The sequence below is a fragment of the Pristiophorus japonicus genome, chromosome 15 (genome assembly GCF_044704955.1).
Source record: "Pristiophorus japonicus isolate sPriJap1 chromosome 15, sPriJap1.hap1, whole genome shotgun sequence".
Taxonomy (NCBI): domain Eukaryota; kingdom Metazoa; phylum Chordata; class Chondrichthyes; family Pristiophoridae; genus Pristiophorus; species Pristiophorus japonicus.
In genome coordinates this window covers 39,449,568-39,474,016 of record NC_091991.1, presented here as the reverse complement: position 1 = coordinate 39,474,016, position 24,449 = coordinate 39,449,568, and the positions used below count along the sequence as shown (strand labels likewise).

Here is a 24,449-nt window from a genome sequence, read left to right as displayed (position 1 = left end):
CTGGACCTGGCTATTGGGCCTCCACCTCCTCCCCCCTCATCTGGATCTCTCCTTCCCCACCGGTGGCCTGGTCTCCTCTTCTCCTCCAGCACGTGGTGAGTACAATGGCTATGACACCCCCCTGCACCCCCATTCTGAACCCCAGTGCACTGCTGGCCCCAATGCCTACCCCCCAACCAAACCTTGGACCACCTACCACCAATTAGGCCCATATAGCAGTGCCTGGTCTCCAGTCGTCCTGGACCCCCTTGCCACTGGACCAAGATCTCATTAAGCTACTAGCCGGCGTGCAATGATCACCCCACGTTAAAAGAAATCACGCACAGGCATCTTCAACTTCTCTAACATGAAGTCCGGGACTTGGAACGTCACGACTCTCATGGATGGATGATTCCAGAAGAAAAGACATTAAAAAATAATTTTCGGGTAAGCTGGACAGCATTGCGGCCTCTGATGCAGCAAGCACTGGAAATTGCTGCAGATTTAGCTGCTCCATCATCCTTTCTTTCTCACAATTCTGAAAGGATGTGAGTGTAAAGTTCCAGTAGAAGAAAAGAAACACCACTTGTGTTCAGAAATTAGAAAAGCTCTATTTAATGCTTAAAGGCTAAAGGTGCTGCTTAACAAACAAGAAAAGGTTACACATTGGAATTTAGAAGTATTTAGTAATTTTGTAACACAACAATTTTAGGCTGGATTGTGTTATGCCAAGAATTGAAATTGAAAGTTTATTTATTACAGTGATATTGCAAAAGCTGTAGTTCTGACAGTGATATGTGTTTTGCTCTGGCTGTTTATCTGGAGTTCTACATTTAGGCTAATCCTATAGTAAGTGGAGAAGACCTGAAAATAATGGTGTGACTTTAGACTAGATTTGATGGGAGACCATTCCTGGAGTCTGTGTGGCCAAAGCTGTTCCAGCATAAAGCTTTCACATCAACTGAGGATAAAGCTCAGAACATATTTTTAAACATACAATACAGTACCTAGGTGCTGCCAAGTTCAGAGTGAAGGCTGAGATTCAGGAAATCTCATACACAAATCATATGATATTTGAACATGTTTTCAACTATTTATTTATATCAATATAACTGTGAAATAGCTTTTTATATTCTATAACCAAGTATTTGAAATGTAAGTCACATTATTTTTTTTTAACAAAAATATCTGATGGCCAAGATAAAAACAATTTCAATTGGACCCGAATATGTTTTTCCCTTATACATTGGAAGCAATCATTCTGAAAGTTCTTTTGAATGTTTTTTAATCTTACATAGCTGGAAAGTAAACACATAACTACCATGTTTACATTCTACCCTGCTAGACTGAATAATTCCTGATATTAATGAGATAGCTGAATATCAGGTATTGGCATTTTTACAGCCCAACATACATTTAGTAACATTATGGATCAAATTTAACATGCCTGCCTCAAGTATTTATTGACTGTACAGCAAACTATCAGATTAAAAGTCTGTTAGTTCTACTATATCATTGGTTTTCAACCTCAGTTCCCAGACTCTAGGATGTCTGCATGATGATTAGAAATCCGTCAGTCTATCATCAGACTTCCTATTGACTTGCTCGTACACCATTTCTGTTACTGTATGCAAATAAAAATATTTTCTGAATGATCATTTTTTTTTCAAATAGCCAACACTGTTTATTATTTGGCAGTTAGGACAGTGAGTCGCAGGAGTGTCTCAATATTTGCTGGGGTGGGGGCTCACACAAGGAAAAGTTTGAAAACCTCCAATGCAAGAAAATATATTATGCATACTCAGCAGGTGTTTTATGCAAGAATAATGTTGTAATCAGAGTTATAGCAACATTCACAACCATGTTTTCATCCTATAGGTACTACAGTAATAATGACTAAAATATTGTTTTAACCTGTACCAGTGCACTTAACTTAAAGCAAAAACTCACATACAATGTAGTTGTTGAAAAATAACAAAGCATTGTTTGTTTTTGTCATCAAATTGATGTTAACAAGTGTCAAATATTTTTAAATAAATCAAAAATAAAACTTCTATTTCCAGCTAATTTCTCAGAATACGGAGTTTTATGAGGAGAAAAATAAATCCAGTTCCAAACAGGCCAATTGCTATCTTCTTGAGGAATCGATTATGATGAAAGTAAACTTGCGATGGTGGCATGCGATTGGGAGCTCGATCTTGGTTATTCTGTAACTAAAATGGAAAAGTGTGATAACATGGTATTTTTGAAAAATGCACAGATGCAACACTTTTTGAAATCCTGAATGATGAGATTATCAAATCAGTTTGCGTTATTTCATAATAAGAACATAAGAATTAGGAACAGGAGTAGGCCATCTAGCCCCTCGAGCCTGCTCTGCCATTCAATATCATGGCTGATCTGGCCGTGGACTCAGCTCCAATTACCTGCCCGCTCCCCGTAACCCTTAATTCCCTTATTGGTTCAAAATCTATCTGTCTGTGACTTGAATACATTCAATGAGCTAGCCTCAACTGCTTCCTTGGGCAGAGAATTCCACAGATTCACAACCCTCTGGGAGAAGAAATTCCTTCTCAACTCGGTTTTAAATTGGCTCCCCCGTATTTTGAGGCTGTGCCCCCTAGTTCGAGTCTCCCCGACCAGTGGAAACAACCTCTCTACCTCTATCTTGTCTATCCCTTTCATTATTTTAAATGTTTCGAAAAGATCACCCCTCATCCTTCTGAACTCCAACGAGTAAAGGCCCAGTCTACTCAATCTATCATCATAAGGTAACCCCCTCATCTCTGGAATCAGCCTCATGAATCGTCTCTGTACCCCCTCCAAAGCTAGTATATTCTTCCTTAAGTAAGGTGACCAAAACTGCATGCAGTACTCCAGGTGCGGCCTCACCAATACCCTGTACAGTTGCAGCAGGACCACCCTGCTTTTGTACTCCATCCCTCTCGCAATGAAGGCCAACATTCCATTCGCCTTCCTGATTACCTGCTGCACCTGCAAACTAACTTTTTGGGATTCATGCACAAGAACCCCCAGGTCCCTCTGCACCGCAGCATGTTGTAATTTCTCCCCATTCAAATAATATTCCCTTTTACTGTTTTTTTTCCCCAAGGTGGATGACCTCGCACTTTCTGACATTGTATTCCATCTGCCATACCTTAGCCCATTCGCTTAACCTATCTAAATCTCTTTGCAGCCTTTGTGTCCTCTACACAACCTGCTTTCCCACTAATCTTTGTGTCATCTGCAAATTTTGTTACACTACACTCTGTCCCCTCTTCCAGATCATCTACGTATATTGTAAACAGTTGTGGTCCCAGCACCAATCCCTGTGGCACACCACTAACCACCGATTCCCAACCCGAAAAGGACCCATTTATCCCGACTCTCTGATTTCTGTTCGCCAGCCAATTCACTATCCATGCTAATACATTTCCTCTGACTCCGCGTACCTTTATCTTCTGCAGTAACCTTTTGTGTGGCACCTTATCGAATGCCTTTTGAAAATCTAAATACACCACATCCATCCATCCACCTCTATCCACCATGCTCGTTATATCCTCAAAGAATTCCAGTAAATTAGTTAAGCATGATTTCCCCTTCATGAATCCATGCTGCGTCTGCTTGATTGCACTATTCCTATCTAGATGTCCCGCTATTTCTTCCTTAATGATAATTTCAAGCATTTTCCCCACTAGATGTTAAACTAACCGGCCTATAGTTACCTGCCTTTTGTCTGCCCCCTTTTTTTAAACCGAGGCGTTACATTAGCTGCTTTCCAATCCGCTGGTACCTCCCCAGAGTCCAGAGAATTTTGGTAGATTATAACGAATGCATCTGCTATAACTTCTGCCATCTCTTTTAATACCCTGGGATGCATTTCATCAGGACCAGGGGACTTATCTACCTTGAGTCCCATTAGCCTGCCCAGCACTACCTCTCGAGTGATAGTGATTGTCTCAAGGTCCTCCCTTCCCACATTCCTGTGACCAGCAATTTTTGGCATGGTTTTTGTGTCTTCCACTGTGAAGACCGAAGCAAAATAATTGTTTAAGGTCTCAGCCATTTCCACATTTCCCATTATTAAATCCCCCTTCTCATCTTCTAAGGGACCAACATTTACTTTAGTCACTCTTTTCCGTTTTATATATCTGTAAAAGCTTTTACTATCTGTTTTTATGTTTTGCGCAAGTTTACCTTTGTGATCTATCTTTCCTTTATTGCTTTTTTAGTCATTCTTTGCTGTTGTTTAAAATTTTCCCAATCTTCTATTTTCCCACTAACCGTGGCCACCTTATTTTTTAATTTGATACTCTCCTTTATTTCCTTGGTTATCCACGGCTGGTTATCCCTTCTCTTACCACCTTTCTTTTTCACTGGAATATATTTTTGTTGAGCACTATGAAAGAGCTCCTTAAAAGTCCTCCACTGTTCCTCAATTGTGCCACCGCTTAGTCTGTGTTTCCAGTCTACTTTAGCCAACTCTGCTCTCATCCCACTGTAGTCCCCTTTGTTTAAGCATAGTACGCTCGTTTGAGATACTACTTCCTCATCCTCAATCTGTATTACAAATTCAACCATACTGTGATCACTCAGTCGGAGAGGATCTTTTACTAGGAGATTGTTTATTATTCCTGTCTCATTACACAGGACCAGATCTAAGATAGCTTGCTCCCTTGTAGGTTCTGCAACATACTGTTGTGAGAAACAATCCCGTATGCATTCTATGAATTCCTCCTCCAGGCTACCCCATGCGATTTGATCTGACCAATCGATATGTAGGTGAAAATCCCCCATGATTACTGCCGTTCCTTTTTCACATGCCTCCATTATTCCCTTGATTATTGCCCTCCCCACCGTGAAGTTATTATTTGGGGGCCTATAAACTACACCCACCAGTGACTTTTCCCCCTTACTATCTCTAATCTCCACCCACAATGATTCAACATTTTGTTCATTAGAGCCAAAAACGTCTCTCACAACTGCCCTGATATCATCCTTTATTAACAGAGCTACCCCACCTCCTTTCCCTTCTTGTCTATCTTTCCGAATCGTCAGATACTCCTGCATGTTTAATTCCCAGTCTTGGCCACCCTGCAACCACGTTTCTGTAATGGCCACCAAATCATACCCATTTGTAATGATTTGTGCCGTCAACTCATTTACTTTATTTCGAATGCTGCGCGCGTTTAGGTAGAGTGTTTTAATACTAGTTTTTAAACCATGATTTTTAGTTTTGACCCCTCCTGCAGCCCCTTTATATTCAGTGGCCCTTTTTGTTTTATGCCTTGGGTTTCTCTGCCCTCCACTTTTACTCATCTCCTTTCTGTCTTTTGCTTTTGTCTCCCTCTGTCTCCCTGCATTGGTTCCCATCCCCCTGCCATATTAGTTTAACTTCTCCCCAACAGCACGAGCAAACACAGACCGTCCGCTTTGTACTGGTCCCGCCTCCCCCAGAACCGGTTCCAATGCCCCAGGAATTTGAATCCCTCCCAGCTGCACCACTGCTCAAGCCACGTATTCATCTGAGCTATCCTGCGATCATGTATGTAGATCAATCCACAAGTTTTTTCTGTTGGATTAATTTCATGAATATAACTGCTGTATCATAAATATGTTCCATATAGTCATTTGCAGATCCATAAAGTAGTGAAAATAATTGAAATAAATTCTGTTGCTTTAAAATTCGGCAGGTAATTGCAAAAGATCATACTATATTAACAGGTGATTATTTAAATCAATGTAAACTCCAAAAAAATATTAAGCTGCGATCCAGATTCCTGCCACACACAAAAAATCTCTCCATCATTTAAGAGTGTTGATGGATAAAGGATTCTAATGCTTACTGGAAAATGTGCCTGCTCCAAATGGCACATTTTAACTTTGCTAGTTTCTTGTACCACTTTCAGTAACAGTGCATCTTATTGTATTTCACTCCCCAATTAAGGTATCCAACATAAATTCCTGCTTGAATCAGCGATCAGAATTTTGAAAGAAACTGCAGTATAACTTTAGAGTTCTGTTTTAACCACTCAAGCCACCATATCTTTGGTAGAAGAACCAATTTATCAATTCTAAGCAACGAAACTAGTTCTCATAGAAATTAAAAACCTTAGTCAATGCTATATATAATGCCCGCTGGGGTGTGCTCATTAACTCGCGTTAGTACTTTGCAGATGATCTGTAACCCTATGTTATGCAAAGTAGTTCAGGATGAGGTGAAGCTGAAGGAACTTTAAAAAAAAAAAAAAAAATTTGTTCTTGGGATGTGGCCGTTTCTGGCAAGGCCGGCATTTTTTTTTTTTTAAATCCAATTTCTTTCCAGATCAACTCTAACGCCAAAGATCACTGCGCAATGTGTTTGATCTTAGGCCAAAAGGCCGAGAGGCGAAGTTGCACCGTTCCTGGAAATATTGCAATACCAGGTCGGTGCATGGAGTGGACAGGGCATGCCCTTGATCCAGCTCCCTGTCCAAAAATCAATTCAATATCATGTCCCCATAGGGGATATTAAACTGATAAGAACAGATACTACACTTGATCTTAGCCAAAAGGCAAAGGCCGGCATTTATTGCCCATCCCTAATTGCCCTCGAGAAGGTAGTGGCGAGCCGCCTTCCTGAACCGCCACAGTGCATGTGGTGAAGGAACTTCCACAGTACAGTTAGAGTGGGAAGGTTCCAGGATTTTGATTAAGCGTTGATAAAGGAACAACAATGGGCTAGAATTTCCAAACAACCCGCCAGTGCCCGACTGCCACCCAAAAATACCGCTAAAATTCCCCAAATTAGCGCCGGTGAACAATTGCCCCCAAAAAGGAAAAAAATCCACCCAGCTAAAAAAGTGGGCCTTACACGCCGATTCTCGGGGGAAAAAATGGAATCTTGGGCCAATTGGGTGGTTCTTAAAAAAAAAAAGGGCTAGAATTAATAAATTTACTAAAACTTTACATCGAGGCTGTGGGTTGGGCCTAGGAGGAGAAAAACACAAAAAAATATTTTTCCAAAAAACATAAAATAAAAAAAATCAGAAAAACACTCAGGGCCCTTTTCACTTAAATCACTGCAAGAGAATTTAAAAATAATTAGTAAAAAAAAGTTATAGGTGCAGCGTCCCGAATCCGGAACACTCGGGACCAAGGCCGTTCCGGATTCTGCGTTTTTCCAGACTTTGGAACGTCTTTTCGACGTCACTTATCTGGAAACACCTGAGCCCAGGTACAGGTATTTCCGGATTTCAGAAAGTCAGAATGGAGGCGGGGGTGGGAGGGGGATGCTCGTCAAGGAGCTGTTCGGGTCGCCAGCCCCGTCAATGAGGTTGTCAGATGTGGCCCTGCCGCCAAGGAGTCGTTCAGGCGGGGCCCCGCCGAAGAGGAGCTGGTCGGGCGAGACCCCGCCGCAGAGATGGTGTTCAGGCGGGGCCCCGCTGAAGAGGAGCTGGTCGGGCGGGGCCCCGCCGCAGAGATGGTGTTCGGGCGAGGCCCCGCTGAAGAGGAGCTGGTCGGGCGAGGCCCCGCCGCAGAGATGGTGTTCGGGCGAGGCCCCGCTGAAGAGGAGCTGGTCGGGCGAGGCCCCACCGCAGAGATGGTGTTCGGGCGAGGCCCCGCTGAAGAGGAGCTGGTCGGGCGAGGCCCCACCGCAGAGATGGTGTTCGGGCGAGGCCCCGCTGAAGAGGAGCTGGTCGGGCGAGGCCCCGCCGCAGAGATGGTGTTCGGGCGAGGCCCCGCTGAAGAGGAGCTGGTCGGGCGAGGCCCCGCTGAAGAGGAACTGGTCGGGCGAGGCCCCGCCGCAGAGGAGCTGGTCGGGCGGCCCCGTCGCAGAGATGGTGTTCGGGCGGGCCAATGAGGAGGCTTCGAGGTAAGGGCAGCGACGGCAGCGAGGAGATGGGCGATAAGGCAAGGCCCAAGGTTGGGCGGCGGTGAGGCGAGGGACGGGGAGGTGAGACCCAAGGTCGTGTGGCAGCGGGACATCGAGGTCAGCAGGGTCGGTAGGTCCGGAACTCCAGATTTTGGACTCTGCACCTGTACTTACCTTTTCTTGCAGGGCTACTTACCTACTGTCCAGCTCCGCTGATTCTCGTGGGCGTTTTTTTCCTAACTTACCTACGGGTCACTGCTGAGCCAAAAATCGCGCCATGGTGATATATGGACAGTGCGCGCTGGTGGTCCGCTCCCCAGCGGTACTTTGAAACCGCTGGCGTAACTCAGCTGTGGAATTTTGCACCAACCCGGTCTCGCCCAAAACAGCCAATACCGCCGAGAAACCGGGCAGTGAAGCACTGGAAATTCTCGCCCTATATATTTCCAAGTCAGGATGGTGTGTGACTTGGGGGGGGGTGGGGGGGGGAACTTGAAGGTGATGGTGTTTCTACGCCCTTGTCCTTCTAGGTGGTAAAGCTGGTGGGTTTGGGAGGTGCTGTTGAAGCCTTGGCAAGATGATGCACACTGCAAGCACGGTTACAGATTGTGGAGGAATACAATTCTGTTGCTTCTGATGGCTCACAGTGCCTCATGGATGCTCAGCTTTGAGTTACTAGATCTATTCTGAATCTATCCCATTTAGCATGGTGGTTGAGCCACACAACGCGATGGAGGGTGTCCTCAGTGTGAAGACGGGACTTCATCTCCACAAAGACTGTGCGGTGGTCACGGGTATCAATATTGTCATAGACAGATGCATCTCCGACAGGTAGATTGGTGAGGACGAGGTTTTTCGTTCCTGTTGGTTCTTTGCACTGGCATTGCAAGTTCACCTCTTGAAAGTGATTTAGTGCTTCAAGCGTATCCTTTGATAGATATCAGCTCTTCGAATACATGGCCAAAATAATTATAGCTAGAATGATAATTTCAAAAGATTTGTTCAGACTTCGGTGGTTGTAAGTAGATCTTCCTCCTAGCATCTAGAAAGCAGTGGTCCTAAATGGAGTGCTGCTAGACAGAGTGCTAAATTAGAAATTTGGAGAGAGTGGGAATTCGGAGCAGAGGGTGAAGGAGCAGAGAGCCAGAGGAGCAGCCGGAGATAAAGGTAGGCCCGAGAGCTCGGAGGGAGTGAGTGTGTCAGGGAGCGAGGTAAGTGACGTTGGCACAAGGGAAGGAGCTGAAGAGAAAAAAGTCGAGTTTATTTCTGTTGTTAGTTAATAATCTATTAAGTAGAGGCATGGCAGGACACCTCAGTCCCATGGAATGCACATCTTGTGCCATGTGGGAACTCCAGACGCTTCCAGTGTCCTTGTCAACCACATGTGCAGGAAGTGTTGTCAACTGGAGGATCTCAAGCTCCAGGCTTTGGATAGCAGGTTTCAGGAGGTGGTCACCCGACAGCAGATGGGTGTGCAGACTGAGGGGAAATGGGTGACTGCCAGACAGACGAGGAGAACCAGGCAGGTAGTGCAGGAGTCCCGAGTGCATCTCGCTCTCCAACCAGTATACTGGTGAGGGCGATGATTCTTCTGGGGAGTAAGGCCAGAGCCAAGTCCATGGCACCAAGGGTGGCTCAGCTGCATGAGATAAGCGGGGGTAGAAAAGATCGTGAAAGCATCGATAGTTAGGAGAGCAGGCAGGCGTTTCTGTGGCCGCAGACATGATTACAGGATGGTATGTTGCCTCCCTGGTGCCAGGGTCAAGGATGTCACTGAGCGGCTGCATAACATTCTGAGGGGGGAGGGTGAACAACCAGAGGTTGTGGCCCATATCGGTACCAACAAAATAGGCAGAGAGGGTTGAGGTACTGCAGGCAGATTTTAGGGAGCTAGGAAAGAGATTAAAAAGCAAGACCTCAAAAGGTAGTAATCTCTGGATTGCTCCCATTGTTTTCCCCTTCTGGTAAGCCAGTAACTGTGGCTGCCTATAGCGCTGTATTCCTATTGGTACTGTGCTGGGGCAGAGAAACTGGAGGCTGCTGGGTGCTTTAGTGGCCTACATTATCTGATCTTTCTAAAGGGGTCGATATATTGTTAAACGTTGGATCTCAAGTAGAGCCATTGTTTTCAGAAGTGAGAGGAGAGAACAGGGTTCAACCTTCAACCATTTCAAACAATTTTCATCTCTACAGTCTTCAATCTGATGGAGCTCCACACAAACTCTTTTAGAAACATAGAAAATAGATGCAGGAGTAGGCCATTCGGCACTTCGAGCCTGCATCACCATTCAATATGATCATGGCTGATCATGCAACTTTAGTACCCCATTCCTGCTTTCTCTCCATACCCCTTGATCCCTTTAGCCACAAGGGCCACATCTAGCTCCCTTTTGAATATATCTAATGAACTGGCCTCAACAACTTTCTGTGGTAGAGAATTCCACAGTTCACAATTCTCTGAGTGAAGAAGTTTCTCCTCATCTCGGTCCTAAATGGCTTACCCCTTATCTTTAGACTGTGACTCCCTGGTTCTGGACTTCCCCAACATCGGGAACATTCTTCCTGCATCTAACCTGTCCAAATCCATCGGAATGTTATAAGTTTCTGTGAGATCCCCCCTCATTCTTCTAAATTCCAGTGAATATAAGCCTAGTCGATCCAGTCTTTCTTCATATGTTAGTCCTGCCATCCCAGGAATCACTCTTGTTGTGTATGGAGAAAGAGTCAGACTGAACACTGTGAGTCAAAGTAAAGTGTGACCGTAATCTTTTATTGCAGGTCTCCAGAGTGCATCTACAACCAGTGAAGCCTTCTTAAATACCTGTGCTCCCAAGGGATCATGGGATCCCTTGGGACCCCAGGGAATGAGCCCTCTGGTGGCTGTACAGGTTAAATACAAGTGCACATATATAACAACATTCTCCCCCAAAGTCAATACTGTAACTATTTACAATGTGAGTCGATATGGGGCTATTCTTGCCCTGGTTGATCGTCTTGGTGTGAAAGCTGGTGTTGTTGAATCATTTGTTGGGCCCTGCAGAGCTGCTGTGGATGATGGGTTCTGCTTCGTAGTCAACCGTGGTGTCCGTTGCCACTGGTATGTGTGTTGGGGGATCGAAAAAGGTCGGGTCCCAAGGTGGGTTGCCCAGGGTAGTCCGTGAATCTGAATTTGATTTGTCCAGGTGTTTCAGGTGAATGAGTGCATTTGAAAATTTGACCTGAAATACTCTGTTCCCCTCTTTGGCCACGACAGTGCCGGGAAGCCACTTGGGACCTTGTCCATAATTTAATACAAATATAGGATCATTGACTTCAATATCACGTGACACATTTGCGCTATCATGGAATGCACTTTGTTGAAGCCGCTTGCTCTCTACCTGTTCATATAGATCAGGGTGAACTAACGAGAGCCTTGTCTTAAGTGCTCTTCTCATGAGCAGTTCAGCAGGTGGGATCCCAGTGAGAGAGTGTGGCCTCGTGCGGTAGCTAAGCAGGACTCGGGATAAGCGAGTCTGCAGTGAGCCTTCAGTTACCCTCTTCAAGCCTTGCTTGATGGTTTGTACTGCTCTCTCTGCCTGACCATTGGACGTTTGTTTAAACGGGGCAGATGTGACATGTTTGATCCCGTTACGGGTCATGAGTTCTTTGAACTCAGCACTGGTAAAACATGGCCTGTTGTCGCTCACCAGGAGATCAGGTAAGCCGTGTGTGGCAAACATGGCCCGCAGGCTTTCAGTGGTGGCAGTGGACGCGCTAGCCGACATTATCTCACATTCAATCCACTTGGAGTACGCGTCTACAACCACAAGGAACATTTTACCCAAGAACGGGCCTGCATAGCCAACGTGTACCCTAGACCACGGTTTGGAGGGCCAAGACCATAAACCTAGCGGCGCCTCCCTGGGTACATTGCTTAACTGCGAGCATGTATTACATCTGTGAACGCAGGACTCTAAATCCGCATCGATAGCAGGCCACCACACGTGGGATCTGTCTATCGCTTTCATCATTACGATGCCTGGGTGTGTACAGTGGAGGTCATTGATGAAGGTGTCACTGCCCTTCTTGGGGACCACTACTCGATTGCCCCACAGAAGGCAGTCTGCCTGTATAGACATTTCAACTTTGCACCGCTGGAACGGCTTTATCTCTTCCTGCATTTCCACTGGGACACCGGACCAGCTCCCGTGAAGCACACAGTTTTTGACTAGAGATAATAAGGGGTCCTGGCTTGTCCAGGTTTTGATCTGCCGGGCAGTGACGGGTGATTGCTCACTCTCAAATGCTTCCATGGCTAGATCTGCGGGCTGCGCCATTTCCACCCGTGGTGGGCAATGGCAGCCTACTGAGAGCATCGGTGCAGTTTTCTGTGCCTGGCCTGTGGCAGATGGTGTAGTTGTATGCGGACGTGAGCGCCCATCTCTGGATGCGGGCCGATGCGTTGGTATTTATCCCTTTAATCTCGGAAAACAGGGATATAAGTGGCTTATGATCAATTTCCAATTCGAGTTCTAGCCCAAACAGGTATTGATGCATTTTCTTTATCCCATAGACACACACTAACGCTTCTTTTTCAATCATGCTGTAGGCTTTCTCGGCATTAGACAGACTCCTGGATGCATAAGCAACTGGTTGCAGTTTCCCAAAATCATTAGCTTGTTGCAATACACACCCGACGCCATATGACGACGCATCACATGCTAGTACCAAACGCTTACATGGATCATGCAACACATGCAATTTGTTTGAGCATAACAATTTTCTAGCTTTTACAAAGGCATTTTCTTGGCTTTTGACCCAAACCCATTCGCTCCCTTTTCATAGTAAGACATGTAGTGGTTCTAACAGTGTGCTGAGACCCGGTAAGAAGTTACCAAAGTAGTTCACGAGTCCCAGAAATGACCAAAGCTCCGTCACGTTCTGTGGCCTCGGTGCGTTCTCGATTGCCTCCGTCTTCGCGTTGGTGGGCCTGATGCCGTCCGCCGCAATTCTCCTTCCCAGGAACTCCACTTCAGGCGCCAGGAAAATGCACTTCGAGCATTTTAACCTGAGCCCCACGCGGTTGAATCAACTAAGAACCTCCTCCAGGTTCTGCAGGTGCTCGACTGTGTTCCGACCTGTGACCAAGATGTCGTCCTGGAAGACCACGGTGTGCGGGACCGACTTCAGTAAACTTTCCATGTTTCTCTGGAATATCGCCGCTGCTGATCGGATTCCAAACGGGCATCTGTTATAAACAAAAAGACCTTTGTGCATGTTGATGCAGGTGAGGGTCTTCGATAATTTCTCCAGTTCCTGCGTCATGTAGGCTGAAGTCAGATCCAGCTTCGTGAACATCATTTCTCCCACCAGCGTTGCAAAGAGATAGTCAGCTTTTGGTAGTGGGTATTGGTCCTGCAGGGAGAAACGATTGATAGTTACTTTGTAATCGCCACAGATTGACAGTGCCGTCTTCCTTGAGGACTGGTCCACTCGCTGAACTCGATCGGTGAAATGATGCCCTTTCGTTGCAGCCGGTCTAGCTCGATTTCTACCCTCTCATCACGTACGGTACTGCTCTCGCCTTGTGATGGATGGGTCGCGCCCCTGAAATCAGGTGGATCTGCACTTTTGCTCCTTGGAATTTCCCGATGCCTGGTTCCAACAGCGAAGGAAATTTTATTTAAGACCTGGGCACACGAAGTGTCGTCAGCGGGCGATAGCGCTTGGACATCGTCCCAGTTCCAGCGTATCTTTCCCAGCCAGCTCCTACCAAGCAGCGTGGGACCATTGCCCGGTACCATCCAGAGTGGCAGCTTGTGCACCGCTCCATCGTAGGAGACCTTTATGGTTGCACTACCGATTATAGGAATCAGTTCTTTAGTGTAAATTTTTAGTCTTGTGCAAACTGGAGTTAAGACTGGCCTTGAGGCCTTGTTGTACCACAACCTTTCGAAAGTCTTTTTGCCCATATGGACTGGCTCGCGCCCGTATCCAGCTCCATTGACACTGGGAGTCCATTTAGTTCAACATTCAGCATTATCAGGGGACAATTTATAGTGAATGTGTGCACCCCATGTACCTCTGCCTCCTCTATCTGAGGCTCTGGTTCGTAGTGATCCTCCGTGGATCTGTCCTCCTCTGCAACGTGGTGGTTTGCAGGTTTAACAGGCTTAGCAGCTCACCTGCACACTCATTGGAGGTGTCTCATTGTTCCACAGCCCTTGCAAATGTACTCTTTGAATCAGCATGAATGGAAACGATGATCACCCCCGCAGCGCCAACAAGGTGTTAATGGCCTTGCATTCATCACCCTTGATAGTGGGCTCAGAGACCATCTGCAGACGTGTAGCTGCAGGTATCTGTGACCTGCCCTGTACGTTACGAATCAAAAACATCACCACTTTGTTCACAGTACTTGGAGCAGCACTTGTGTACTGAGAGATTTGCTTAGTATTGTCACTGATGGTAATGAACGCCTGGGCTATCGCTATGGCCTTACTCAAGGTTGGGGTCTCTCTCTACAGTCAAAAGCTTGCGAAGTATGGTTTCGTGGCCAATGCCAAGTACGAAAAAGTCTCAACATGTGCTCCAAATTCACAATGTCCTGCAAGGCTTCTCAGCTCGGCGACATAACTCGCCACTTCCTGGCCTTCAGACCTTTTGTAGGTATAGAACCGGTACCTTGCCATCAGAACGCATTCCTTTGGCTTCAAATGCTCTCGGACCAGTTTGCACAAATCGTCAAATGATTTCTCTGTGGGTTTCGTTGGAGTGAGCAGATTCTTCATGAGGCCATACGTTGGTGCCCCACAGACAGTGAGGAGGATCGCTCTTCGTTTGGCACAGCTCTCTTCCCCATCTTGCTCGTTGGCCATGAAGTATTGGTCGAGTCGCTCCACAAAAGTTTCCCAATCAGCTCCCTCCGAAAATTTCTCCAGGATGCCCACTGTCCTCTGCATCTTTGAGTTCGCTAAGTGTATCTCGTCGCCAGTTGTTGTGTATGGTGAAAGAGTCAGACTGAACACTGAGCTCAAAGTAAAGTGTGACCGTAGTCTTTTATAGCAGGTCTCCAGAGTGCCTCTCCAACCTGTGATGCCTTCTTGAAGACCTGTGCTCCCAAGGGATTATGGGATCCCTTGGGGCTCTGGGGAATGAGCCCTCTGGTGGCTGTAGTGTAAATACAAGTTCACATATATAACAAGTCTGGTGAACCTTCGCTGCACTCCCTCAATAGCAAGAATGCCCTTCCTCAGATTAGGAGACCAAAACTGTACACAATATTTAAGGCGAGGCCTTACCAAGGCCCTGTACAACTGCAGTAAGACCTCCCTGCTCCTATACTCAAATCCTCTCGCTATGAAGGCCAACATGCCATTTGCCGCCTTCACCGCCTGCTGTACCTGCGTACCAACTTTCAATGATTGATGTACCATGACACCCAGGTCTCGTTGCACCTCCCCTTTTCTAATCTGTCACCATTCAGATAATATTCTGCCTTCCTGTTTTTGCCACCAAAGTGGATAACCTCACATTTATCTACATTATACTGCATCTGCCATGCATTTGCCCACTCACCTAACCTGTCCAAGTCACTCTGCAGCCTCTTAGCATCCTCCTCACAGCTCACATTGCCACCCAGCTTAGTGTCATCTGCAAACTTGGAGATATTATATTCAATTCCTTCGTCTAAATCATGTATATTGTAAATAGCATTAATTTTAAGTTTCACTACTGTATGAGGGCTGATCCAGGATAATTACTGACTGATCTCGATTGGTGTGATGATGGTAAAAATAATATCCCTTCACAATGCATTTCCCAGTACCTGTTCTGCTTAATACATTTAGTTAGTTAATTAATTTTAAATAGTGGAGGCGGCATCAGCAATATGTGGCTGATAGTTTTCATCTCATTCAGGTGATCTTAAGTTCGACTCAACTGTGGTGGATTTTTCTTTTAAGTGCTGTAATAAAAGCATATCTTTCAACTAAACAAAGAAAGCATGTATGGTTAAATCAATATGGTTTTCAAGCGCAACAATTAATTTCTGGATTAAAAGAGGCAGAGCGAATAAAACATTTCACAGTGCACTCTGTTTTATCAGGTATTGCTCCATTAAGTGCCATGTTGTTTTTCACATGCAAGATTATATATTAAAACTCTAAATAGTAACACTTTGCTGGGCCCTTTTCAGATATTCATTCAAGATCTCCACATGGCTTCATTCAGTAACAGATTCTTTGCTGACACTAATACAGCTGCATTTGCTGCATCTCTGTAAATTTATTCCCACTCCAACAGTCAATTACTTTCAAGTGACACTTTCTGACAAGTGCTTGTCGATATGTTGTTAGTTTCCAAATGACTGATGTGGTGTTAACATACAGCCTTGACCTCTCCCACCCTCACTATCTCTTTGTCACCACTCTAGTGTTATCCAGGTTATATCTGATTCATCTAGACTTATACAGGGCTATCGAGAAGCTTCTACTTAAACATAAACATTGTACACGTTTTATTAGAACTACTAAAATCTACTAATGTAAATCTGTACAACAGTGTCTGTTCACCTTCCTTTACCTTCAGCAGAAGATTCCTCAACCTCTCCACTTCTTTATCCAGATCCTGAATACATTTAACCAAGTCAACACAGACCATAGCAGATTTTTTGTCAGGATCCAAATCCAGTACTCTCTGAAAACAGGTAGACAAATGTTGATGTGAATTCAAGATATTAGTAAAAAGATAACCATTGGGAAAAAATCAAATCCTTATCTATTATTCTTCAGGTTAAATGCCAAACAGCCAACGTCAGTACAATGGAGCTTTCCTCAGAGAAATGTTTAAGATGAGCTATTTTGCAACAAAATCTCACTTTTTGTACTGATTTCTACAGATGAACTTGTTGCAAGTTGCCATCATTTTTATGTAATGATTGAGTTGCCAGACCAATAATAAGTTCATCGCTGTACATACTCAAGTTCTCAATCCAGACAGAGGGAAGCCTTACAGAAAGCACTTCCTCAGAATGAAGGAAAAGAACAATCTTAAGGTCAGTCACTGTGTTTTTACATTCCACCACATTGCTCAGTCATAACCTATCCTCTCTGTTGGAGGAAGCTGTGTGGCACTAAGGAACCTAAAAGTGGGCGATCAGGGAGAAAAAGAGAAAAATAGAGCGGCCAGTTAATAAAAGCACCAAGTATGGATGAAGTAAAACGCACAGACCAGCAAAGTTACTGGTATAAATCAGCACTGAATTGGTTGACGTCAGTGAGGCAAAGCGTGGGGAGGATGGGGAACAAAGAAAGAAAGTCAGCAGTACCCTTTGATGAAAGTTCTTGGGCAGGCGGTGAGCAAGGCTAAGATTGGTCTGCTGATGTTCATGGAACTATAAATCAGCAGCAGTCACTTACTATCTTCAGGAAAAGAATGGCAAGAGGATAAAATTGGATGAAAAAAATCCAAGTATTGTAGCAGAATATTTGCCTTTTCAGCATCAATTTAATGCCAGTGAACATAAAGTTCAAGATGTTTCCTATAAATTAAAACATTTAAGTATTTTAAGATTAGTCAAGGTATTTCAAAAGATGTGTCTAATTGAGGAAGTCAGGCAGTTCAATTTTGTGAATTGTTAAAATTAGATAAGCTTTGCAGGGCAACGGAGAAAGGAACATTTACTCTGAAACATACCAGTTCTGAGTTGGTTGCTAATTGGTTTGTCACATTCTGAACCGTTGCCATCAGGTGACTGCAGTGTTTCTTCAGTTTTATCAAAAATTCGGTAAGTTCTTCACTGTATGAAAAAAAAAATTATTACACAAATTACCTAAAACGTAAACCAACAAACAACAATCAAGCTCAGGCTGTATGAAAATCAGAATTTCAGCTATGAGAGTTTTAGCGATGAGAAAAGATGAGGATAGGCTGGAGTTGTTTTCTTTGGAACAGAAGAGGCTGAGAGGAGATTTAATTGACGTGTGTAAAATTATGAGGGACCCAGATACAGTGGATAAGAAGGACTTATTTCCCCTAGCAGAGAGGCCAATAACCAGAGGGCATAGATTTAAAGTAATTGGTAGAAGGATTAGAGGCAAGTTGGAGAGAATTATTTTCACCCAGAGGGCAGTGGGGATCTGGAACTCAGTGTCTGAAAGGGCGCTAAAGGCAGAAACCCTCATTACATTTAAAAAGTACATGGCTATGCACTTGATGTGACGTAACCTACCAGGCTATGGACCAAGAACTGGAAAGAGGGATTCGGTTGGAGAGCTCTTTTTCAACCGGCAGACACGATGGGCTGAATGGCCTTCTTCTGTACCGTAAACTTCTATGATTCTATAGTAAACTAATTGACTGCGACAAAGGTAATCTAACCCTTCTTGTCCTTCTGGACCTGTATGCAGCCTTTGACATTGTTGACCACAATATTCTGCTCCAACGCCTCTCAACCGTCATCCAGCTGGTTGGGACTGAACTCGCCTGGTTTAATTCCCATCTTTCCAGCTCTAACCATAGAATCACCTGCAATGGCTTTCTCTTCCCGATCCCGCAATGTCACCTCTAGTGTCTCCCAAGGATCTATCCTTGGCCCCCTTCTAATTCTTATTCTACATGTTGCCCTTCAGTGACATAATTTGGCAATACAACATGAGTTTTCACATATACGCTGGTGATACCCAGCTCTACCGCTCCTCCATCATCTTTCTACTATCAGACTGTTTGTCCAACATCCAACACTGGATAAGTAGAAATTTCCTCCAATTAAATATCAGGAAGACCGAAGCTATTGTCTTCAGTTCACGCCACAAATGCCACTCCCTTTCCACTGATTCGATCTCTCTCTTCGGCAACTATCTAAGGCTGACCAAGTCTGTTCTCAACCTTGGTGTCATTTGATCACGAATTGAGCTTCCTACCTCATATCCATTCCATCACTAAGACTGCCCATTTCCACTTTCGTAATATCGCTCATCTCCGCCCTTACCTCAACTTATCTGCTGTTGAAACCCTCATTCATGCCTTTATCACATCTAGTCTTGACTATTCCAATGCACTCCTGGCCGACCTCCCTAGTTCGACCCTCCATAAAATTGAGGTCATCCAAAACTCTGCCGCCCGGGTGCTAACTCGCACCAAGTTCCATTCACCCATCTTCCCTGTGCGTGCTAACCTACATTGGCTCCCAGTTAAGCAACGCCTGGATTTTAAAATTCTCATTCTTATTTTCAAATCTCTCTATGGCCTCACCCCTCTTCATTTCTGAACTCCTCCAACCCTCTGCGCTTCGCCTATTCTGGTCTTTTGAACATCCCCGTTTCAAATGCTCCACCACTGGCGGTCATGCCTTCAGCTGCCTAGGTCCTAAGCTCTGGAATTCGCTCCATAAATCTCTCCATTTCTCTTTCCTCCTTTAAGATACTCCTTAAAACCTACTTCTTTGACCAAGCTTTTGCTCATCTGCCCAAACATCTCGTGTGTTAATTTGTTTTGTGGTAACACTCTTGTGAAGCGCCTTAGGTCATTTTATTATGTTAAAGGCACTATATAAATATAAGTTGTTGTTGATTCTATGAAGTCTTAAAGTTCTCTGTTTATAACACAAATTGGGTGGGGTTGACATGTGACTGGGCAATGCAATTGAGGAGAGGTTTCTGGAGATGTCAGAATTGCGTTCGGGAGCTATGCACCTGCATTTAATTAAAGCTGCAATGTTGAGTCTTCACCTTTGGCAGTTCTCTCGATGTAAAATTTAATCTGCAATTATACTCTTTACCTTTTGTGAGTTATCACATTTCATAACACCTAATTCAAGAAAATCACTAAGTTCTATGTTGTTTTACAACAGAGCCTCCAGGATGCATTAATTATCTAGTTCAGATATAAATGATATTGGTATTGTGCAACACTAATTTCAAAAGAGCACTGATATAGAAAGGATAGAGGAGGAAAGGTGTAGCTTCACATGCATTATCTAGGTGCACCCAAAGTGCTATCCAGAATCATCTAAAAAGCTCTTTCTATTCTTAAGCCAGAATTTTAGATGTGTAATGCCACACTGATCTGCGCCAATTGCTCTCGCACATTACCTTTGCTTGCTGTAGGCCTGTTGGAGGTACATTCAGAAAACTAAGAAGGTATAAGAAAGCATAAAAATTTTACTTCTCATCGTCTCATCGCTATTTTAGAAAATAACCAGAGTATGGTGCGGACGCTGAACTGGTCCAATGCATGTGGGGACGTGCGCAGGTCGCGATCTAGTGACAGCAGTCAATCAGGTACAGTATAGTTTCTCATTCATAGAAATAGGAGTTCCATAAGTACGGAACTCCTATTGCTATGAATGAGAACCCTCCCTCACCCAAACACTTAAAAAAAATAAAAAATAGAAAATAAAGTACACAATTAACAGGCATTTAAATTAAAGTTGTTATTAAAAAAAAATAGTTTTCCGACTTAAAATTTTTAAAATTTTTTTATTAACACTTAAAATAAACTTACCGTAGCGGGGAGGGTTTTTAAACATAAAAAGTGCTTTTTAAACTATTTTTTATTTGGATGTGTATTTTTAACCACTTGCGCCTGTAAAAGTAGGCTATACGCCTGCTTTTTCAGACGCAGGATTTTAAAGGACATTTGCAGGGCAAGATATTCTTAAATATCGGAAATCTTACCTAGCTCCTGAGATGTGGCCATCTGTCAAGACCAAAAACTTGACAGATCAGAACCGTCGGTTTCCAGCGCAAGTGCATTGCCCGCTGGAAACCAGCTTTCCCGATACGTTCTCGGGTCCGTAGGAACTTCTTATGGACCCGGGACATCGGAATTTCAGAGCCATTATTGTTTAAGGTTCTGAGACATTGCTCTCAGCAAGAATGAGCAGCCGAACTGTATTTCTCACAGGTGTTGACAATGAATTCTCAGCCAATGAGACTGCTGCTTTGTTATGGATATTTTGGTGTGTAGTTTAATACTGAACGACATCAACTCCACTTTCATGCCTTATCCCCATACCCCTTGATTCCCTTAGTGCCCCAAAATTCTATTGATCTCAGTCTTGACTATACTCAGCAGCCACAGCTCTCTGGATAGAAAATTCCAAAGAGTCACAATCCTCTGAGTGAAGAAATGTCTCATCTCAGTCCTAAATGGCTGACCCCTTTGAAAATAATCGCATTGAAATCAATATTCATCAGATAGTCGCTTTCTTAACTCATTCTTTTCCAGGAACTCAAAGTTATTGAAGTTGTTACTGTTATATATGTAAACTTGTGTTTATTCTGTACAATCCCTTGGGAGCACATGTATTTAAGGAGGCCTCACAGGTTGGCGAGGCACTCGGGAGACCTGCAATAAAAGACTAAGGTCACACTTTACTTTGAGCTCAGTGTTCAGTCTGACTCTTTCTCCATACATAACAACTGGTGACGAGATACAGATAGCAAACCCAAAGATGCAGAGAACAGTGGGCATCCTGGAGAAATTCTCAGAGGGAGATGATTGGGAAACTTTTGTGGAGCGACTCAACCAATACTTCGTGGCCAACGAGCTAGATGGGGAAGAGAACACTGCCAAACGAAGGGCGATCCTCCTCACCATCTGTGGGGCACCAATCTGTGGCCTCATGAAGAATCTGCTCACTCCAGCGAAACCCACGGTGAAATCGTACAATGATTTGTGCACACTGGTCCGAGAGTATTTGAACCCGAAGGAAAGCATTCTGATGGCGAGGTACCGGTTCTACACCTACAAAAGATCTGAAGGCCAGGAAGTGGCGAGCTAAGTCACCGAGCTAAGACGCCTTGCAGGACATTGTGAATTTGAAGGACATTTGGAGCACATGCTCAGACTTTTTCGTACTTGGCATTGGCCACGAAATCATACTTCGCAAACCTTTGACTGTAGAGACCCCAACCTTGAGTAAGGCCATAGTGATAGCCCAGGCGTTCATTGCCACCAGTGACAATACTAAGCAAATCTCTCAGCACAGAAGTGCTGCTACAAGTACTGTGAACAAAGTGGCGATGTTTTTGAATCGCAACGTACAGGGCAGGTCACAGATACCTGCAACTACACGTCTGCAGATATCTCAGAGTCCACCATCAAGGGTGACGAATGCAAGGCCATTAACACCTTGTCGGCACTGCGGAGGTGAGCATCGTTTCCATTCATGCCATTTCAAAGGGTATGTTTGCAAGGGCTGTGGAACAATGGGACACCTCCAACATATGTGCAGGCGAGCTGCTAATCCTGTTAAACCTGCAAACCACCATGTTGCAGAGGAGGACAGATTTACGGAGGATCACGATGAACCAGAGCCTCAAACCGAGGAGGCAGAGGTACATGGGCTGCACACATTCACCACGAATTGACCGCCGATAATGCTGAATGTTGAACTAAATGGACTCCCGGTGTCAATGGAGCTGGACACAGGCGCGAGCCAGTCCATCGTGGGCAAAAAGACTTTCGAAAGGTTGTGGTGCAACAAGGCCTCAAGGTCAGTCTCGACTCCAATTCGTATGAAACTAAGAACTTGCACGAAAGAACTGATTCCCGTAATTGGCAGTGCTACCATAAAGGCCTCTTACGATGGAGCGGTGTACAAGCTACCACTCTGGGTGGTACTGGGCGATGGTCCCACACTGCTCGGCAGAAGCTGGCTGGGAAAGATACGCTGGAACTGGGATGACATCCGAACGCTATCGCCCTCTGACAGCACTTCGTGTGCCCAGGTCTTAAACAAGTTCCCTTCACTGTTCGAGCCAGGCATTGGGAAATTTCAAGGAGCAAAATTGAAGATTCACCTAATTCCAGGGGCGCGACCCATCCATCACAAGGCGAGAGCAGCACCATACATGATGAGAGAAAGGGTAGAGATTGAGCTAGACCAGCTGCAACGAGAGGGCATCATTTCACCGATCGAGTTCAACGAGTGGGCCAGCCCGATCATTCTTGTCCTCAAGGGAGACGGCACCGTCAGAATCTGTGGCGATTGCAAAGTAACTATCAATCGTTTCTCCCTGCAGGACCAATACCCACTACCAAAGGCCGACGACCTCTTTGCAACGCTGGCGGGAGGAAAGACGTTCACGAAGCTGGATCTGATTTCAGCCTACATGACGCAGAAACTGGAGGAATCATCGAAGGCCCTCATCTGCATCAACACACACAAAGGTCTTTTTGTTTATAACAGATGCCCGTTTGGAATCCAATCAGCGGCGACGATATTCCAGAGAAACATGGAAAGTTTACTGAAGTCGGTCCTGCACAGCGTGGTCTTCCAGGACGACATCTTGGTCACAGGTCGGAACACAGTCGAGCACTTGCAGAACCTGGAGGAGGTTCTTAGTCAACTCAACCGCGTGGGGCTCAGGTTAAAACGCTCGTTTTCCTGGCGCCTGAAGTGGAGTTCTTGGGAAGGAGGATTGCGGCGGATGGCATCAGGCCCACCAACGCAAAGACGGAGGCAATCGAGAACGCACCGAGACCACAGAACGTGATGGAGCTGCGGTCATTGCTGGGACTCGAACTACTTTGGTAACTTCTTACCGGGGTCTCAACACACTGTTAGAACCACTGCATGTCTTACTACGAAAAGGAGACGAATGGGTTTGGGGCAAAAGCCAAGAAAATGCCTTTGTAAAAGCGAGAACATTGTTATGCTCAAACAAATTGCTTGTGTTGTATGATCTATGTAAGCATTTGGTACTAGCATGTGATGCGTCGTCATATGGCGTCGGGTGTGTATTGCAACAAACTAATAATTTCGGGAAACTGCAACCGGTTGCTTATGCGTCCAGGAGTCTGTCTAAGGCTGTGAGCCTACAGCATGACTGAGAAAGAAGCGTCAGCGTGTGTCTATGGGGTAAAGAAAATGCATCAATACCTATTTGGGCTAAAGTTCGAATTGGAAACTGACCATAAGCCACTCATATCCCTGTTTTCCGAGAGTAAAGGAATAAATACCAACGCATCGGCCCGCATCCAGAGATGGGCGCTCACGTTGTCCGCATACAACTACGGCATCCGCCATAGGCCGGGCACAGAAAACTGCGCGATGCTCTCAGTAGACTGCCATTGCCCACATCGGGGGTGGAAATGGCGCAACCCACAGATTTAGCCATGGTTATGGAAGCATTTGAGTGGACAATCACCCATCATTGCCCAGCAGATCAAAACCTGGATGAACCAGGACCCCTTATTATCCCTAGTCAAAAGCTGTGTGCTTCATGGGAGCTGGTCCAGTGTCCCAGTGGAAATGCAGGAAGAGGTAAAGCCGTTCCAGCGGTGCAAAGCTTAAATATTTATACAGGCAGAGCTAAGTTTATGGTCTTGGCCCTCCAAACCGTGGTCTAGCGTACACGTCGACTATGCAGGCCCGTTTTTGGGTAAAATGTTCCTTGTGGTTGTAGATGCGTACTCCAAGTGGATTGAATGTGAGATAATGTCGGCTAGCACGTTCGCTGCCACTATTGAAAACCTGCGGGCCCTGGGCTTTGCCACTCACGGCTAACCGATGTCCTGGTGACCGACAACAGGCTATGTTTTACCAGTGCTGAGTTCAAAGAGTTCATGACCCCCAACGGGATCAAACATGTCATATCTGCCCCGTTTAAACCAGCATCCAACAGTC

General features: G+C 45.1%; 1 protein-coding gene and 1 pseudogene across 2 annotated transcripts in view; both read right to left on the bottom strand.

Moving 5' to 3' along the window:
* Positions 1-565: 565 nt before the first annotated feature.
* asz1 (ankyrin repeat, SAM and basic leucine zipper domain containing 1) overlaps positions 566-24,449 on the bottom strand; it is a 129,009-nt gene continuing 105,125 nt past the window's right edge. For both annotated transcript variants that reach the window (XM_070901617.1, XM_070901618.1), the window contains exons 11-13: positions 17,510-17,612; positions 16,397-16,510; positions 566-2,192 (exon numbers count right to left, since the gene is read on the bottom strand). In XM_070901617.1, the coding sequence (XP_070757718.1) occupies positions 2,043-2,192; positions 16,397-16,510; positions 17,510-17,612 (367 nt within the window). In that variant the 3' untranslated portion in view covers positions 566-2,042. The remainder of the gene's footprint in view (positions 2,193-16,396; positions 16,511-17,509; positions 17,613-24,449) is intronic.
* Positions 6,368-6,547, bottom strand: LOC139225951 (U2 spliceosomal RNA; annotated as a pseudogene).